Here is a 20,296-nt window from a genome sequence, read left to right on the forward strand (position 1 = left end):
TGCAGTACTGATTATTTTACACGATTAGAGGTATTTCCACTGTGGATGACAGAAATCACTGCTGTCAAAATGAGGCATCTAATTTTTTTTTAAACTAAAGTTTATTGGGGTAACAATGGTTAGTAAAGAAAGTTACATAGGTTTCAGGTGTACAATTCTTTAATACATCATCTATATATCACATTGTGTGTTCAGCACCCAGAGTCAGTTCTCCTTTCATCACCATATATATGATCTTCTTTACCCTTATCTACTTTCCCCTCGCCCCCCCCCCCATTACCCCTACAGTATTGTCTGTGTCTATGAGTTTTTGTTTCTTTATTTGTCTTGTTCTTTTGTTGTTTTCAATTTTATATCCCACGTATCAGTGAAACTGTATGGTTCTCGACTTTTTCTGTCTGACATATTTTGCTTAGCATAATCTCCAGATCCATCTATGTTGTCGCAAATGGTGCTATGCCATCTTTTCTTATGGCAGAATAGTATTCCATTGTGTATATATACCACATCTTCTTTATCCAGTCATCTATCGAAGGACTGAAAAAATCTGAAAACATTTATTGGTAAAGATGTATGTGCTCCAATGTTCATTGCAGCTTTATTTATGGTGGCCAAGACAAAGAACTTAATATCTTGATATACAACTCTTTATAGCATTCCTTTACAATTCTTTTATTTCTGTTAAGGTCAGTAGTGATGCTATTTCATTTTTTATTTTAGTTATTTGTATCTCCTCTATTACTTTATAGGTACAGCTAAAGAGTTATCAATTATGTTGATCTTTCCAAAGAACCAACTTATGGTTTCAACGCTTTTCTGTTTTCCTTTTGTCTTTTACTGTACTTTTTCTTTAGCCTTCATTTACTTCCTTATACTTGTTTTGTATTTAGTTTGCTCTTATTTTTGTTTCCTAAGGTAGAAAGTTAGATTATAAGTTTGAGAACTTTCTTCTATTTTAACATAGGCATTTACAGCTATAAATTTCCTTTTAAACATTGCTATACCTGCATCCCATATTTTATTATGTTGTGCTTTCGTTTTCATTCATCCCTAAATATTTTCTAATTTTCCATGTGATTTCTTCCTTGACCAACTGATTCTTTAGGAGCTTGTCATTTACACACATTTGTTAATTTTCCAACTTTCCCTCAGTTATTGGTTTGTAATTTCATTCCAATGTGGTTAAATAAAATACTTTGTGTGATTTTATCTTTTTATATTGAGGGTTGTTTTATAGTCTAAAATACGATCTATTTTGTAAAGTGTTCCATATGCCCTTGAGAGGGATGTGTATTTTGCTGCTGTTGGGTGGAGCGTTCTATAGATACCTGTTAGGTCTAATTGATTTACTGTATTGTTCATGTCTTCTATTTCCTTGTTGATCTTCTGCCTAGCTGTTCTATTACTGAAAGCCTTATCTGTTTTTAAAATTAATGTAAAGGAAAGAGATTTAAAAAAAGATAAGCTAAAAACTACAATTTTATTCTATTAGAAAAACTGACAAGTCATTTTTTGTGGGATTTTTTTGGCAGGGGAGGGGACTACTGTTCTACATATCATAATTATAATATAAAATTTTCACAAAACTTTTTGGCCAAACTGGCTAAGGTAGAAAATGGAAAGAGATCTTTAAAGAGGAAAAACTGCAGTTTCCTCCACTTACGCTACAAACTTATACTAGAATTGATATACTTTGTGGGGAATGGGAACCACATAAAAAGGATATGCTAAAAAGCTGTCCAAATATCCACAGAAAAATGTCCTCTACTCAAAAGACCATTGAAAATTATTATTGAATCATTCTGTTTTTTTAAAAAATGTTTTGATTCCAAATGGATTTGGAAAAACAAGCACAAAAAAACATAATGAATTAAGAACAACAGTCTGTTATTGAACTTAATTTACATTTATCGTTTCTACATGAGATGGTATCATGGGGTCTATAATAAACTGAATAATGGTTCCCCCAATATATTCACATCTTAATCCCAGGCACCCATGAATGTTATCCTACATGGCAAAAGGGAATTTGCAGATACAATCAATATAAAGACTCTAAAATGAAGACGACCATCCAAGATCATCAGGGGTGGGTTCAATGCAACCACAATGGTCCTTATAAGAGGGACACAGAAGTGAGAATCACAGGTGATTTGATGACATGAACAGAGACTGGAGTGATGTACTTTGAACATGGAGAATACAGGCAACTACCATAAGTTGAAAAAGGTAAGGAAACATTTTCCTTTCCTAGAGTTCAGAAGGAGACGTCAGCCCTGCTGACTTTAGTCCATTTAAATTCACCTTGAACCTCTGACCCCCAAACCATAAAAGAATAAATTTGTGTTATCCTAAAATGAGGTCAGCAAACTGCAGCTCGCGAGCCACATGCGGCTCTTTAGGTACATGCATGTGGCTCTGAAGTAAAATTGAAAATGAAAATAAAACTATCATAGTTTCATCTATAAAACTTTTAAAGGATATTATTCACCTAATGGCGATTATGTAAAAATATATTTATGACTCTCGAATAATTTTTAAATTGTTGTGAGGGGCAGGATTGGCTCTTCCAGGGGTATGCAAACTTTTGAGACAGAACGCACCCCAAAGAGCCGCATGTGGCTCATGAACCGCAGTTTGCCGACCCCTGTCCTAAACCATCAAATTTGCAGACATTTTTTTTTACAGCATCCCAGTGAAATGTTTTATCAAACCTTGTGCACATCAGAATCAACAGGGCAGTTTGGTAAAGATACAAGTCCTTGGATCTCATTTCTAGAAATTCTGATTCCCTGTATCTGTGATGAGGCACAGGAAGTCTAAACTTTCTAAGAAGCTTCTTGGATAATTGTTGTGCTATGAATAGGGTATAAGTCAAAACAAGAGTGGGGAAAATTTGCTGCTTGAATTAGTTTCCTAGGGCTGCCATAACAAATCACCACAAACCACAAATCTTAAGACAACAAAAACGTACACCTTCACAGACTGGGAGATCACAAGTCTGAAGTCAATAACACTGAGCCAAAACCAAAGTTTCCACAGAGCCATATGTCCCAAGGAAGCTCCAGGAAAAAAATTTGTTCATTGCCTCTTTCTTATCGCCACATCACTCCAATATCTGCCTCTGTGGTCACACTGCCTCCCTCTTTTGTATTAATTCTGCCTCTGCCACTATCCTACAAAGACACCTGCAATTGGAGTTTGGATCCACCTGGAAAATCCTGGAGAATCTCATCCTAAGATACTTAGTTTAATCACCTTTGCAAAAAATCCCTTTTTCTTATAAGGTAACACTTACAGGTTCCAGGAACTAAGACCTGGCATCCTTGGGTGGCCATTATTCAGTCTACCACACTGCTTTGTGTTCTTTGAGGTTATTTAGGGATGACGCAGTAGAGCTGATACTAACTTTCTAAAAATATAAGACTAAAAGCATTGTATATTCAAATCGCCTTTGACCCCTTACAAATTACAATTACGCTACTAAAAACAACCAGTCTCACTGAAGTATTCTGATGATTAATAGGGCTATGATAAGCAGGGAATTGGGGATGATCATAGTAATGTACCACGGCTATAGATAAAATAAATTTCATGCAGTTTCCCTAAGTCCTGAAAATTATTTCAAAGAAATTTCCATGCAAATGACTAAAAAGGGTGAATCGGGGGTGGACTGGCCACTAAGAATTTGAAAACTCCTAGGATTTCCACACACAGTTTATCACAAAATCCTCAGTAATGAAATAATTCCTTTGTACTATCTCAGAAATCTAATTTTGTATCCTCTAATGCTCCGTAAGAGTTAACTGTTAGGAATCAAAGACATTTTTGAGCCTAACAAAGAATTAGAAAAGACTGAAAATCCAAGCAATAACACTCCTACCAAGAGGTGCTCAGAAGAATTCTACATGTAATGAACAATAAGTGGAAGAGTATCTCACTGATAATAGTTATTTCACTGCCACAATACATCAGTGCAAGCCCTATAAAGCTGACTTTAAGCAAATGGCTTAGTTTTAATGTCTAAACATATGCTGTTAAAACTATTCAAGTATAAATCTATATCTTTTAGGAATACCGCCTTCTAATTAGCCACAGAGTACAGCAAATTTCACATAAAAACTATTATCTTTAAACTATCATGCAAAGACCACTAAAACTGATTGACATTCTCTGGGGTATGCTTACTGTATTTAGCAGAAAGCAGAACAAACAAAGGAATATTTTAAGTAGCACAGAGCTCCCAGTTCACATCATCAAACAGTCTATCACTAGTCCAAATCCCTACTAATTTAAGTTTATTCTTTAATTTTTTTTATTAAAGTATATTTGGAATATTAGTTTCAGGTGCACAACATAGAGATTCAACATATATGTATATACCTTACAATACGATCATCATGATAAATCTAGTAACCCTCTGCTACCATGCAAGGTTATTACCATATTATTGACTATATTCCCTGTGCTGTACACTACAACCCCACGGCTAATTTATTTTCTAATTAAAGTTTGTACAACTTATTCCCCTCCAACTTATTTACCCACCACCTAAGCCCCCTACCCTCTGGGATCCATCAAAATGTTCTCTGTATCTATGAGTTTGTTTCTATTTTATTTTGTTCTTTACATTCCACATGTGAAATCATATGGTATTTATCATTCTCTGTGACTTATTTCACTTAGCATAACACCTTCTACATCTATCCATGTTGCAAGCAGCAAGATTCCACTCTTTTTTATTTTTTGCTGAATAATATTCAATGGTATATATACCACACTTTATCCATTCATCTATTGATTGATACCAAGGTTGCTTCCATATCTTGATTATTGAAAATAATGCTGCAATGAACACAGAGGTGCACATATCTTTTCAAATTAGTGTTTTGGATTTCTTTTGATAAATACTCAGAAGTGGAGTTACTGGGTTGTATGACAGTTCTATTTTTAATTTTCTAAGGAACCTCCATGCTGTTTTCCATAGTGACTGCACCAATTTACAATCCCACCAAAAGTGCACGAGGGTTTCCTTTTTTCCACATCCTCACCAACTCTTCTTATTTGTTGAATTTTTTCATGACAGCTATTTTGACAGGTGTAAGGTGGTACCTAACTGTGGTCTTGATTTACATTTCCCTGATGATCAGTGATGTTGAGCACTTTTTCATGTCTGTTGGCTATCTGTAAGTCTTCTTTGGAGAAATGTCTATCCATGTACTCTGCCCATTTTTAATTAGACTGTTTTTTCTGATGTTGACCTGTATGAGTTCCTTATATATTTTGGCTATTAACCCCTTATCAAATATATCATTTACAAATCTCTTCTCCCATTCAGTAGGTTGTCTATTCATTTTGTTGACAGTTTCCTTTCCCATGTAGAAGCTTTTTAGTTTGATGTGGACCCATTAGTTTACTTTTGCTTTTTTGCCCTTGCCCAAGGAGACATAGCCAAAAAGATATTGCTAAGGCCAATTTCAGAGTTTAGTGCCTATGCTTTCTTCCAGGTGTTTTATGGTTTCAGATCTTACATTTAAGTTTTGATCCATTTTGAGTTTATTTTTGTATATGGTGTAAATTATCCAGTTTCATTTTTTACATGTACCAGTCCAGTTTTCCCAACACTGCTTTTGAAGACACTGTCATTTCCCCATTGCCTATTCTTACCTTTTTTTGTAGATTAATTGACCATGTAAAATTAATAAACAGAACTCTGTTGTGTTTCTATACACTAATCACCAATTGATCATAAGGAGAAATTAAGAAAATAAAACCATTTAAAACTGCATCAAAAAGAATAAAATACTTAGGAATAAATTTAACCAACAAGGAGAAAGACCTGTACTCAGAAAACTATAAGACATTGAAAAAGAAATTGAATAAGACACAAATAAATGAAAGGATATACCGTACTAATGAAGTGGAAGGATTAGTATCATTAAACTGTCCATAGTCTCAAAGCAATCTATAGATTCAATGCAATCCCTATCAAAAAACCAATGGCGTTCTTCTTAGAACTAGAACAAATCATCATAAAATTTATATGGAACCCCAAAAGACCCCAAATAGCCAAAGCAATCTTGAGAAAGAAGAACAAAGATGGAGGTACCATATTCCCTGATTTCAAACTATACTACAAAGCTATAATAATCAAAACACTATGGTAATGGCAAAAAAATAAAAACATAGATCAATGCAACACAATAGAGAATGAAGAAACAAACCCTTGTTTATATGGTCAATTAATCTGACTTAAGAGTTTTAAAAGCCTCAATCTCAGACTGCAATACAGAGGAATCCTACACAAACAGTATCCCATACTCCTGGCAGAAACAACTATAAATCCTTTCTGGAGTACCCAATCTTTATCCTAGACCTCAAATAAATCCCACATATAATACAAGCAATATTAGGAACTTGTGGCCAAAGTACTTAAACACACAGATAAACAAGGCAGTATGCTTAAAAGCTGACAGAAACAAGAAACAAGTGAAGAGACATACAAGGACTGACAATTAAGTTTGTGAACTTGCCACCGTGTTCTTACAGTGGCAGCACTGTACAAACAGCTTGGTAAATTTTCATAACCTTAGTTATATCAGTGTCTCACAGCTGTGTTTATGTCGATGTGTGGCGGTGTCTTGTTGTGTGGTGTTCATTAATGTTGTTGCATTTTCGTGTACCATTCCAAGATGTCTGAGCTTGAATTAGAGCAACAGACAAACATTAAATTTCTTGTTAAACTTGGCAAGAGTGGAAGTAAAATCAGGGACATGTTACTCCAAGTTTATGGGGATAATGCCATGAAGAAAACGGCAGTGTACAAATGGATTAAATGTTTTTCTGAGGGGAAAGAACACGTCACTGATGAAGAGAGGTCAGGGTGGCCAGTAACGTGCAGAACTAATGAAAACATTGCACAAAATCGTCAAATTTTGCATCAAAATTGTCAGCTGACTGTGAGAAACATAGAAGACCAAGTATACATCAATAGAGAAAGTTAGGAAAATCTTAACTGAAAATCTTTGCATGAACAAGTTGTATGCAAAAATCGTCTCGAGAGTGCACCAATGAACAAAAGCAAAGGAGAGTCGAAGTTTGCCAAGACCTTATGGAGAGGCAAGACAATGTTTTGGGCCATGTTATCACTGGAGATAAAACATGGGTGTACCAATACGACCTAGAAACTAAGTTTCTAAGTGCACAATGGAAGTCAGCCAACTCTCCACGACCAGAAATGTTCTGTCAGTCCAAATCAAGAGTCAAAATGATGTTGCTCACCTTTTTTGATATTAGAGGGGTTATCCATTATGAATTTGTACCAACTAGACAAAACAGTTAACCTATTAGGAAGTACTGAAAAGGCTGTGTAAAGAAGATAAAAATAACCTGAACATTTTGCCAACAATTCATGGCTCTTCATCACAACAATGCACCAGCTCACATGGCACTGACTGTGAGGCAGTTTTTAGCCAGTAAACAAATAACTGTATTGGAACACCCTCCCTACTCACCTGATCTGGCCCCCAATGACTTCTTTCTTTACCCAAAGATAAAGGAAATATTGAATACATTTTGATGACATTCAGGACATCAAAGGTAATACGATGACAGCTGTGATAGCCATTCCAAAAAAAGAGTTCAAAAATTGTTTTGAAGGGTGGACTAGGTACTGGCATCAGTCCACAGCTTCCTAAGGGGAGTACTTCAAAGGTGACCATAATGATATTCAGCAATGAGGTATGTAGCATTTTTTCTAAGATGAGTTCACAAACTTAACTGTCAGAACTCATGTAAGGATTTCAGAAACTGGATGATTAGACAGGCAATAACTGCTTGAAATGTTAAAGACAACCTTAAAACTACGTGCAAGATACAGGAAATCATAAAGAATGAACGATTGGCTGGAAAATACCTGAATAAAATTGTAAATTAAAAAGTAAGCCATTGAGGTTTTTTTTCTAAGTTTTATTGAGATACAGTTCACATCACACAATTACCGTTCAGAGTATACAATTCAGTGGTTTTTAGTGTATTCATAGAGTTGTGTAACCATGACCAAAATCTAGTTTATAAAACATTTTCATCACCCCAAAAAGAAACTCTGCACCCATAATCCAGCATCTCCCAATTTCCTTATGCCTTCTACAGTCCTAGGAAACCATTGGGTTGTTGGAAAAGTCATGACACATTTTTGCAACTAAAAACATAGAAAAAATTTCATGAATTTTCCGACAACCCAATAGTAATGTACTTTGTCTCTATAGATTTGTCTACTCTGGATACTTCATATATATGAAATCATACAACATGTAGTCATTTGTGACTGGCATCTTTAACTTAGCACATTTTCTAGGTTCATCTATATTGTAGCATATATCAGCAATTCTTTCCTTTTGATTGACGAATAATGTCCTACATGCATATACTACATTTTTATACCTATTCACCAGCTGATGAACATATGGGTTGTTTCTAGGTCTTGCCCATTATGAATAATGCTATGAACATTGGTGTACAAATCTTTATGTGAAAGCGTATTTTCATTTCTATTGGGTATAAACCTAGGATTGTAACTACTAGGTCATATGGTATCTCTATACTTAACTGTTCAAGGAACTGTTAAATTGTGTTCCACATCAGTTACACCATTTGACATTCCAACCCAGCAAAACATAAGGGTTCCAATTTCCTCTGCATCCTCACCACTTCTTAATTTCTATTTTTGGTAGAAAAATAGCCATCCAACTTTGTGATAAAGCGTTATCTTGTTGTAGTTGTGATTTCCATTTCCCTGATGGCCAGTGTTGTTGAGCATCATTTAGAGCAGTGGCTCTGAAGCTGAAGGTACATATAATCACCTGGAGGGCATGGCATACGAAAATGCAGATACTTGTGCCCTACTCCATATCGACTGAATCAGTCTATTAAGGGTGGTATATGGACGCATGCTTTTTTTAGAGACAAAGACATATTACTGTTCTCCATTCATTAGGTTGGTGCAAAAGTAATTTTGGTTTTGGACCATGAATTTTACATCATTATAACTAGGTTCAAACATCTTTTTAAATCAAAATAGAAACCATTACAATCAATACATTTTTGCCAACAAGAAATAAGTTTGTTTACTCCTGTAGCATAAAAATCTGTGCTTCGGGATTCAATGAACTCTTGGAAAGCATTTTTTGCATCCTGCTGGTTATGGAAATATGTTTCCTGCAAAAAGTTGTCACGATGTTTGAAGAAATGGTAGTTGGTGGGCCGGCCGAGTGGCGCGATGGTTAAGAACTGGTTTGGACGCCAGAGGGCCCCGGTTCGGATCCCACATATGAGGGCCAGTGACACTGCCCTCTACAGCTAAGATGCTGAACAACAGCTCAACCTGGAGCTGGACGACAATGAATCGCCGGCGACGGCATAGGCTGAAGCCCCTGCTCCAGTGGGTTGCCATGGGCTACCGTATGTAGCCAGCAGCCAGCGTGAGCGGCCAGCAGCCGCAGTGAGCGGCCATCCAGAAGCCGGCGACTGATCTGCCTCGCCCGGGAAGAGCACAATGATGGTGCCAACTTGGGCCAGTGAAGCGACGTCCTCCACAACTAGACTGAAGAACAAATAGGACAGCAACTTGTCTGTTCCCCTCCCCCCAATTCCCCAATAAAAACTTAAAAAAAAGAAATGGTAGTCGGTTGGCGAGAGATCAGGTGAACATTGTGGATGAAGCAAAACTTCGTAGTTCAATTCGTTCAACTTTTGAAGTGGTTGTGCGACATGAGTCGCCCGTTGTTGTGGAGAAGAATTGGGCCCTTTCTGTTGACCAATGCAGGCTGCAGGTGTTAAGAGTTTTCAGTGCATCTCATCAATTTGCTGACCATACTTCTCAGATGTAATTGTTTCGCTGGGATTCAGAAAGCTACAGTGGATCAGACCAGCAGGAGACCACCAAATAGTGACTATGACCTTTTTTTTGGTCCAAGTTTGGTTTGGGAAATGCTTTGGAGCTTCTTCTAGGTCCAACAACTGAGCTGGTCGTCGCCAGTTGTCATATAAAATCCACTTTCCGTTGCACATCACAATCCAATTGAAAAATGGTTCATCGTTGTTGTGTAGAATGAGAAAAGATGACACTTCAAAATGATGATTTTTCTGATTTGCGGTCAGCTCATGAGGCACCCACTTAACTTTTTCACCTTTCCAATTTGCTTCAAATGCCGAATGACAGTAGAATGGTCAAAGTTGAGTTCTTCGGCAACTTCTTGAGTAGTTGTAAGAGCTTCAATGATTGCTCTCAATTGGTCGTTGTCAACTTCTGATGGCCGGCCACTGCACTTCTCATCTTCAATGCTCTTGTCTCATTTGTAAAACTTCTTGAACCACCACTGAACTGTACATTCATTAGCAGTTCCTGTACCAAATGTGTTGTTGATGTTGTGAGTTGTCTCCGCTGCTTTATGACCCATTTTGAACTCAAATAAGAAAATCCCTCGAATTTGCTTTTTGTCTAACATAATTTCCATAGTCTAAAATACATATAAAATAAACAGCAAGAAGTAAATCATTAGCAAAAAACCATAAAGTGAGAAATGCGCATTAAAATGATGTACAACATAACCACATTTATTCAAGAATGTATTCCAATATGAAAGGCAAATTTCAACAATGCAAAAACTGCGATTACGTTTGCACCAACCTAACATAAGACTACAATACAGTGGCATTAGGTATAATTACAATGTTGTGCAACTGCCACCATTTCTAAAACTTTTTCATTATCCTAAATGGAAAAAGAAACTGTACCTATTAAAAATAACTATGCATTCCGTCCTCTCCCAGCCCCTGGAACCACCATTCTACCTTCCGCCTCTATGAATCTGACTACTCTAGGTACCTCTAAGTGGTTTCATACATTATCTGGCCTTTTCTGTCTGGCTTATTCCACCTAGCATGTCTTCAGGATTCATTCATGTTGTAACATGTGTCAGAATTTCCTTTCTTTTAGAGACTGAATATTTCATACCATATAGTATGTATATCACATATTGTTCTTCTACGAGGTTGGACAATTAAGTTCACAAACTCATCCTAGAAAAACTGTTACATACCTCATTGCTGAATTATCACTATAGTCACCTTTAAAGTACTCCCCTTGGGAAGCTATGCACCAATGCCAGCACCTAGTTCACCCTTCAAAGCAATTTTGGTACTCTTTTTCTGGAATGGCCACCTCAGCTGTCATTGTATTACCCTTGATGTCCTGAATGTCATCAGAATGTCTTCTTTTCAATATTTCCTTTATCTCCAGGTAAAGAAGTCATTGGGGGCCAGGTCAGGTGATTACGGAGGGTGTTCCAATACAGTTATTTGTTTATTGGCTAAAAACTCCCTTACAGATAGTACCATGTGAGCTGCTGGTACACTGGCATAATGTAAGAGCCATGAATTGTTGGTGAAAAGTTCAGGTCATCTAACTTTTTCACGAAGCCTTTTCAGTACTCCCAAATAGGAAACGTCGTTAACTGTTTGTCCAGGTGGTACAAATTCATAATGAATAATCCCTGTGATACCAAAAAGGTTAGCAATATCGTTGCAACAAGTTTACGAACTTAAGTGTCAGACCACAGTCTTCCATTGACAGACACTTGGATTCCTTCTACCTTTTTGGCTATTATGAATAATACTGCTATATGAGCATGAGTCTGCATGTAACTGTTTGTGTTCCTGCTTTCCAATAGTTGGGATACATACCTAGAAGTGGAATTCCTGGATCCTATGGCAATTCTACATTTAACTATTTGACAAACTGCCATACTGCTTTTTCCACAGCAGCTGCTCCATTTTACATTCCCACAAGCAATGAATGTACCAGGGTTCTGTTTCTCCACATCCAGACCAACAGTTGTTGTTTTTCTTTTTCTTATTTTTTACAGTAGCCATCCTATCAGCTGTGAAGTGCATCTCATGGCTTTGATTTGCATTTTCCTAATAACTAGTGATGATGTACAGCATCTTTTCATGTGCTTATTGGCCATTCGTATATCTTCTCTGGAGAAATATTTACTGAAGTCATTTACCTGTTTTTTCATTGGTTGTTTGGTTGTTTTCTTGCTTGAGTTGTAGTTCTTTACATATCCTGAATATTAATCCCTTATCAGATATATGATTTGCAAACATTTTCTCCCATTCTGTAGGCTGTCATTTTATGTGATCCATTTTTGCATGCCTTAAGATAGTGTATGGATTTCAGTATTGATTTAAGCTTAAAATCAGGTGAATGTTTACATATTAAAAATTTAGTATCTGCACTTGTGAAACCTAAAGTGGTTACTGAAGGGAGAGGCTTACATGTAAACATAAACTTATGCTACCTGATGGTAAAAGGAACTGTGCAGGATTATATTGGAAAAGGTAATAAAGGAAAATTAAGATCATTTTAATTTTCTTTAAATTCATTAAAAGCCAGTCTCTTACGACATTAATTCTGCAAATATTAAATATATTACAAATGATCACTACTAAAATTAACATCAAACTATTGCTAGTATTAAAAGCAAAATTTATTAGTTTCAGGTGTACAAAGCAACAGAATAAACATTTACACTCCTCACAAAGTGATAACCCCTCTCCCCCAAGCTACTACTCCTCTGACATCTTACATAGCTGTTACAATACCGGTGAAAATCTTCCTTATGCTATACTCCACCTCCTGTGACCGTATCTATATATATATCTGTATCTGCATCTATCTATCTATCTATCTATCTATCTATCTATCTATCTATGTACTTATAGTTGACATACAATATTATTCTACTTCAGCTTCAGGTGTACAGCACATTGGTCATGCACCTACACTGTAAATGCTGCACTGAATGGAACCTTTTATTATAATTATCGTAAAGAAGCACAGTTTGCAGCATATTATGGCAATGTATCCTCAATGAAAACCTTTCAGAGTCCTTTTATTTTGGAATAGACTGTAAACAATCAAACTACCAGAACATGATTGTACAACAGTAAAATGTTTTCTTGCATAAAAAAAGCAAAATTTAAGTGAACGTCTTAAAACTACTAAGTAGTGTCTAAGAATAGTCAAAAATAGAAACAAAGGAATTTTTGGAATATCTAACAGATAAAATACCAAACATTTTAAATACAAGTGAAATATGCCGGTGACATTTTGGGAGAAACACTATGATGGTTTGTAGTGGGAATCAAGATACAGTAGACTTTAGGCCTTTTATGGAAGTTTTCTAAAAAGGACTACTAGCTCAGGGTGTGCTACTTTAAGGAAAGAAAGGCACATTTAATATGATGGAAACCCAGACCTTTTCATTACTGAAATATTTAGGGAACCAAATTGCAATTTAGCAATTATACCTTTCAGAGTTTTGAAATTTTGGAAATTAGTACTTTAGATATTTACTCCTATCGAAGTCACAAAGACTCAGACCACCTTAATTCTTAAATATTGCATTGCTTTCAAAAGAGTACATTTTAACATCTATACACGAGCTATTAATATTTTGCTATTGGTCATTAAAGACAACTGATTTTCTAATTTTTGAAAGCACTTTCTCTAAAACACTTTGAAATGTTAAATGACTAAATTTAGTACCCTTTGTTACTCAGAAATCAATGAAAATAGGTCTGAACATTACAATTTTTCTTGAACTACAGTAACTCTCTCATTAGCATGACTATATTTGATTACTTAACTGTCTGCAATTATCATTCAAAACTGGATGGTATAATAAATCTTACAGCTTCTGATACACAAATGAAAATTTGTACCTTATTGGAAGTGATTTTCTTCCAAAAGCCAATAAGAAAATTCTATTTCTATAATATAGCAAAAAACACTTCTATAGAATACTAACATTCAAATCCTATTTGCCACAAAGTAGAATGATTCTTGTGTACCACTATCATTATTCGACTTTATAAAATGTACTGCTGGGGCTGGCCGAGTGGCTCAGTAGGTTAAGAGCTCACGCAAGAGTTTGAGCTCTGAGCAACAGCAGTTCGATTCCCAACCCGAGCTGAGCTGCCAACAGGTGGCAGGATGGCTCAGCTTAAAAAAACCCCAAAACTTAAAATGTACTGCTGTTACGAAGAGCATCACATCACTGTAACTACTGATATAATATAATCATTTTAATATGTGTGCACACTTCCACTCTCTATTATTTTTGATCAATTATTGCATCCACAATGGATGAAGGGCACCCTCTAATCTATATTACCTGAATAAACCTGACACATCACTTGGAAAAAAGGTACCGGAATAAAGTAACCAACAAGTAAGAAATCTCAATCCAGGACAAACAGAGACCAGGTTTTGTTCTGTGAACAGTGACTACCTCAGGCACATAGTGACAAACACGCACAGACACAAGTTTATTGGCAATAAAACAATACCTATTCACCGTATTTTTAAAAAACCCATAGAAAAGAATAAGAAATAAACTAAAAGTTCATCACAATGAAAACACCCAGGAAACAATTTATATTAACATTTTGGTGTTATTTTAGACATCCATATATATTTTTATTGTTAACACTGGGAGCATAATATATGTCCTGCCTTGTATTTTACCTTTTGCTTTCCTTCAACCTTTGTCAATTTGATAACTGAGAAATGATTTGATTTGATTTACATGCCTTTTATTATTACTGTGGTTGAATTTTTTTTAATGATACACAAATTTTATGTATCTTCTTTTATGGATTCATATTCATAATTTTTCAGAAATAAAATCTCTTTACAAATTAAAGGCATTATTCATATATGCTGTGTATGTTTTTCCACCAGTTTGTTCCTTAATTTTATTTTGACATTAGTGCTTTTCAAATTAAAAAGATTTTGTGCTTTTACAAAATAAGCATATCTATTTTATTCAAATGCAAAATTGAAAAAGAACAACTGACATGGTAAAATTACCAAGAGAGCATTCTACAGAAAAAGAATGTCTTTAGAGAGATGATTAAAACAATAAACTAAGTGTATCTGTTACCTGTTAAATGAGCTAAGTAGTACTGATAGAGCTTGCACTGAATAGGAGTCATTCTCACAGCTAACACATATTCATGTTTTGGAGGCAAGAACTTTGTTAATGCTGTATAATCTTTCCTCTGTAATTAACAAAAAAAAGAATGAAAATTAGTTAACCTAAATATATGACAGTAATTAGCTGGTCTAAGAATTATCATTGTTTGCAACTAAAAGATACACATAAATAAATAGATACCAAACATAGAAGAAAACATTTTATTAAACATATTTACCCTCTTTAATCACAGTATGATTTCCTGTATGATTATAGTTAACATATTTCATATGACTACACAATATGATGCACTGGTAAAAAGATACTGCAATATAATATAAGTTTTAAGTTGAAATGGTCATATTACCAAGTGAGCAATATAGGTTTTCAAATGATCTCCTCTATATATAAAAAAGAAAAAAGGGTGAAAGGGGAGTTGGTCATGTAGTAGGCAGTGCTACCAAAAATACTTGCTTTAATCATTCAATAAAGACTAATCAAAGTCAGATGCAGTTTGGGTCATCCTTTGTGCAAGGTGTGCCAATACACCAGAAGATAACATATAACTCGCCAGAAAATAACATGTAACTCCAGGGGGACTTTTCGCCCAACTGAGAAAACAAGCCATGTATCTATAAGCACTCTTGAAACCATTTAATTATAGGAACTGGAAAGAAAGAACACTAATGTACAAGATACAGATGACTATATAAATCAGAAAAACGCTACCTAGGTAGTGGCAGCTACCTAGTGGTAGATCCAGAGTACTTGCTAGTAACTGTGGCCAACCTGAACAAACAGAATGTCTCTGCCTTATATGATGGCAGTATACCTAGGCAGAAGAATGACCTATCTCATTTGTTACAACATCTTTGTGGCTACCATTAGTGTTGGAAGAAAAAGTATGAATCTTGAGATCTACTAACTGCTGGCTTAGTCTCTACATACTTACCTACTCACTGAAGATCCATATGTAAACAACACTACTAGACCATTCAGATTTTTATATGTATTTGATAATAATAAAACTGTTTCATCAGGATTACATTAAAAATGGCACCTCTCATAATTCATAATTGCCTTTCCTACATCCATTTCAACTAAGCGAGGTTTAGAATACAATAGATTTAGGGTGAGCATAGGAATTTCTTAATCATACTTACCTGAGTGCCTTTTACATAGTCCCTATCTTAAGGATGAGGAATCTAAACATAAACATGTTAAAATATGAAGCCATATACTTGGCAAATGAATTAATCAATTATGTTATAAATTTCTCAATGGAAACCTTTTCTAAAGTGAATGTTGCATAAACTTTTAAAGACAATGGAAGGAGATTTAACTATAACACTATATACTAAAAAGGGGGGAAAGAAAACATGAAATAAAGTTTAAATTTAGAAAACCTCTTGGGATTGCAATATAATCAAGTAACACTATATTACTATGGAATGTATCTGTACCTGAACACATCCAGCTAACATCTCATAGAGAATGTGAGCACGTTTTTTCATCACTCTGACATCTACCATGGTAGAATCTGCACACTGACCATTTTGGATTGGATTTATAAATCGATTCCTGAACTCCTTAATGGATCCAAGCAAATTTTCCTTGATAAAGTTAACCATGCAATGATCTAAGAGAGAAGATATTAGTTCATTAACAATAATGGCAAAAAGGACTCAGGAAAATTCTCTGATAAAATGCTCATGTCAAAAATGCATGCCATGGAAGCATTAGAATTAAGCTACAAAAAAAGAACACAAAACTGACTGTAGACTAAACACTGGTTATAAGTCTGACCTAGAACTGGATTACTTAAACCAGGTGAGGAATTCAAATAATAACTACCCCTATATCCTAGACATGAATGTTTTTAAAAAATCCTAAGAACATTCTATTATAACTCACTATTCTTTACAATAGATACGAAATGTAAAAGAAGTATTCTATAGTTCTAGCCATGATTTTATGGTCAGCAAGGGTATCATGTGGAAAAAATAAAAAACATAGATTCTGAATCAAAATAATAAAATCAGGTAGTAAGTTACTATAACAAATTTTATATTAACTGACTTAGTTTCAGAAGTCCTTCATGGAGTTATCAGTTACCCTACACAAATAGGACCACAATGTGAAATAGCATAAGTGGGGTAACAGAATAGGGGGAAACTGGAACAGATAAAAACAAAGATAAAATATAGGCTAAAGTGAAATAATAATCAGAATTATAAATAATGAAATAAAACAGTAAAGTTATTATAAATACATTAAATGAATGGAAATAACATAAAAACAACAAAAAGCTACTACAATGGATTATAATGGGAAATTTCAATTTGTTATTTGCTGAATAACTCATGTTGCCTTCTTAATGTCACCACACACATTAAAATGAGGGAAATTCACAAGTCACTTCTTAGGATTCTCATCATCAGTCTTCTGCCTCAGCAAACTCTATCCTGACATGGATTCAACACAGCTCTCTTTCTCTCATCTCTACCTTCCTAAAATGTTCATACTGGCATTTCTTTTCTATTTCCTATCAGTACCTCCCCCCAAACTGGATATACAAAGGGTGCCAAAAAATGCATACACATTTTAAGAAAGGAAAAAAACTGTATTAATACTGTAATACTCAATATATACCGATAACAAAAGATGAATGCAAGTCATGTGTATACATTTTTGGGGGCAGCCCCGGTATTTTCTAACAGTATTTCTGAATAATCAAAAAACCATTTGTTCTTTTAAAGAAATCAATTAATACTTCTGATATTTTTTATACATTTTAAATTCTATATTTATATTTGAACACTCACAATGGCACACTTCTTAACCGGTTTACCATTCGTATTTCTAAAGCGTTCCACATGAAATGTAAGATATTCTTTCACAGTAGACTAAGACAGACCTATGTATGTAGATCATGGTATACTAAACAGAAGAACGGCAAATGGCAAAGTGGCAAAGCTAATATTCTACAGCATAATTGTAGATGTTAACTCACACTCAATTAGGTTATTTTGAAGTGGTGTTCCTGTTAAAATAATCCTCCTCCTTGATCGTATAGAATTCATAGCTTTTGAAACGGCAGATGCTTCATTTTTTAGAATATGGCCTTCATCACAAACAACAAAGTCAGGGCCTATCAAAATGTATAAAAAACATTTAATTAATATATAACAAATATGAAACTGTAATCCATTTAGGTACATGAAGTTAATCTTTTTACAGTGCTGCTCATGTGGGAAGATAAAACAACATCCTTATAAGAATAGTTATATTTTATCTGCTGCTGCATTGAGTTAATATGGTAAAACTAGTATTAATTATACCTGAACAGCAGAGTATTAAAAGTACTACTACACATGGAACTCAAAAATAGGCAAGAATAAAAATATTCACAAGCGTGAAAAGATCCCCCTAACAGATTAAAAGTATTTGAAAAAACAAGTATCTTTTATGAATGAAAACCAGTATCTAAAGAAGTATTTCAGCACTAGTATATCAAGTTAAAACTATCACCTAAGATTAACAACAATTTACATATATATTGACAAATTTCAAACGTTACATTTTAAAGAAATAATATATAAGGGGCCGGCCGAGTTGCTCAGTTGGTTAAGAGCTCGCTCAAGAGTTTGAGCTCTGAGCAACAGCGGTTCAATTCCCGGTCCAAGCTGAGCAGTGGCTGAGCTGCCAACAGGTGGCAGGATGGCTCAGTTTAAAAAAAAAACAATAATAATCTCAAGATCCATCCATGTTGTTGCAAATGGTACTATTTCAACTATTCTTATGGCAGAATAGTATTCCATTGTTTATAAATACCACTTCTTCTTTAACCAATCATCAACTGATGGACACTTTGGTTGTTTCCATGTCTTGGCCACCGTAAATAAAGCTGCAATGAACATCAGCGCACATATATCTTTACGGATAAATGTTTTCAGGTTTTTTGGGTAGATACCTAGGAGAGGGATTGCTGGGTCATATGGTAATTCTATTTTTAACTTTTTGAGGAATTTCCACACTGCCTTCCATAGCTGCTGCACCAATCTGCATTCCCACCAACAGTGTATGAGAGTTTCTGTTTCTCCACAGCCTCTCCAATACTTGTTATTTGTCTTGTTGATGACAGCCATTCTAACTGGTGTGAGGTGATATCTCATTGTGGTTTTTATGTGCTGATTATTTCTCTGATGACTAGTGATGTTGAGCATGTTTTCATATGTCTATTGGCCATTTGTATGTCCTCTTTGGAGAAATGTCTGTTCAGGTCCTCTGCCCATTTTTTAATTTTTTAATTGTGTTTTTTTGTTGTTGAGTTGTATGAGTTTATTATATATTTTAGGTATTACCTCCTCATCGGAGGTGTTGTGTGCAAAAATCTCCCATTGGATTGGTTGCCTCTTTATTTTGTGGATTTCTTTTGCTGTGTGCATGGATGGAACTTGAGATTATTATGCTATGTGAAATAAGTCAGACAGAAAAAGTTGAGAACCGTATGATTTCACTGATATGTGATATACAAAATTGAAAACAACACAAGAACAAGACAAACAAATAAACAAAAACTCATAGACACAGACAGTTTAGTGGTTACCAGGGAGTAAGGGGGAAGGGGGATGGTAGATGAGGGTAAAAAACATCAAATATATGCTGATGGAAAGAGAACTGACTGGGTGGGGGAACGCACAATGTGATATATAGATGATGTATTACAGAATTGTACACCTGAGACCTATGTAACTTCACTAACAATTGTCACCCCAATAAACTTTAATTAAAAAAAGAAATAATATATAAATCACAATAGGCCATGCAGTATTTCCCATTTAACTTATGCCAAATAACTAACACTCATTGCCGGGGGGAAAAATTAACTGATAAAGACAACTAAACTGATTGTTACAATGGTATGAGGGGTGGGGAGAATGCTTTCCAAGCTATAAAACAAAGAGCTCACAGCTGAGTGACTCTTACGAAAGAAATACATAGGCTTATTTTATTAAAATAAAATGTATTATTTGCTAAAGTATGCCACATACAAAATTTGGTTACTGGTTAACATACACACATATCACTTAAATATTGATTTCAACAACAGTTGTCCAATTAGCTCCCATCTGTTAGGAATTAGAGAAAATTCATCTTCTACATGATTTCAAAAGTAACTGCTTCAGTATGATTAATTAAATAATATACTTGCTATTCAATATTCAGACAGGGTTACATAAATAGTAAAA

The 20,296-nt window shown here is 35.0% G+C and overlaps 1 protein-coding gene across 1 annotated transcript in view; it reads right to left on the minus strand.

The window, feature by feature from the left end:
* ATRX (ATRX chromatin remodeler) overlaps positions 1-20,296 on the minus strand; it is a 261,625-nt gene that overhangs the window by 88,015 nt on the left and 153,314 nt on the right. The window contains exons 21-23 of the mRNA XM_019648172.1: positions 18,058-18,195; positions 16,508-16,683; positions 15,012-15,129 (exon numbers count right to left, since the gene is read on the minus strand). Of these exons, the coding sequence (XP_019503717.1) occupies positions 15,012-15,129; positions 16,508-16,683; positions 18,058-18,195 (432 nt within the window). The remainder of the gene's footprint in view (positions 1-15,011; positions 15,130-16,507; positions 16,684-18,057; positions 18,196-20,296) is intronic.

The sequence above is a fragment of the Hipposideros armiger genome, unplaced genomic scaffold, assembly GCF_001890085.2.
Source record: "Hipposideros armiger isolate ML-2016 unplaced genomic scaffold, ASM189008v1 scaffold_121, whole genome shotgun sequence".
NCBI classification, from domain to species: Eukaryota; Metazoa; Chordata; class Mammalia; order Chiroptera; family Hipposideridae; genus Hipposideros; species Hipposideros armiger.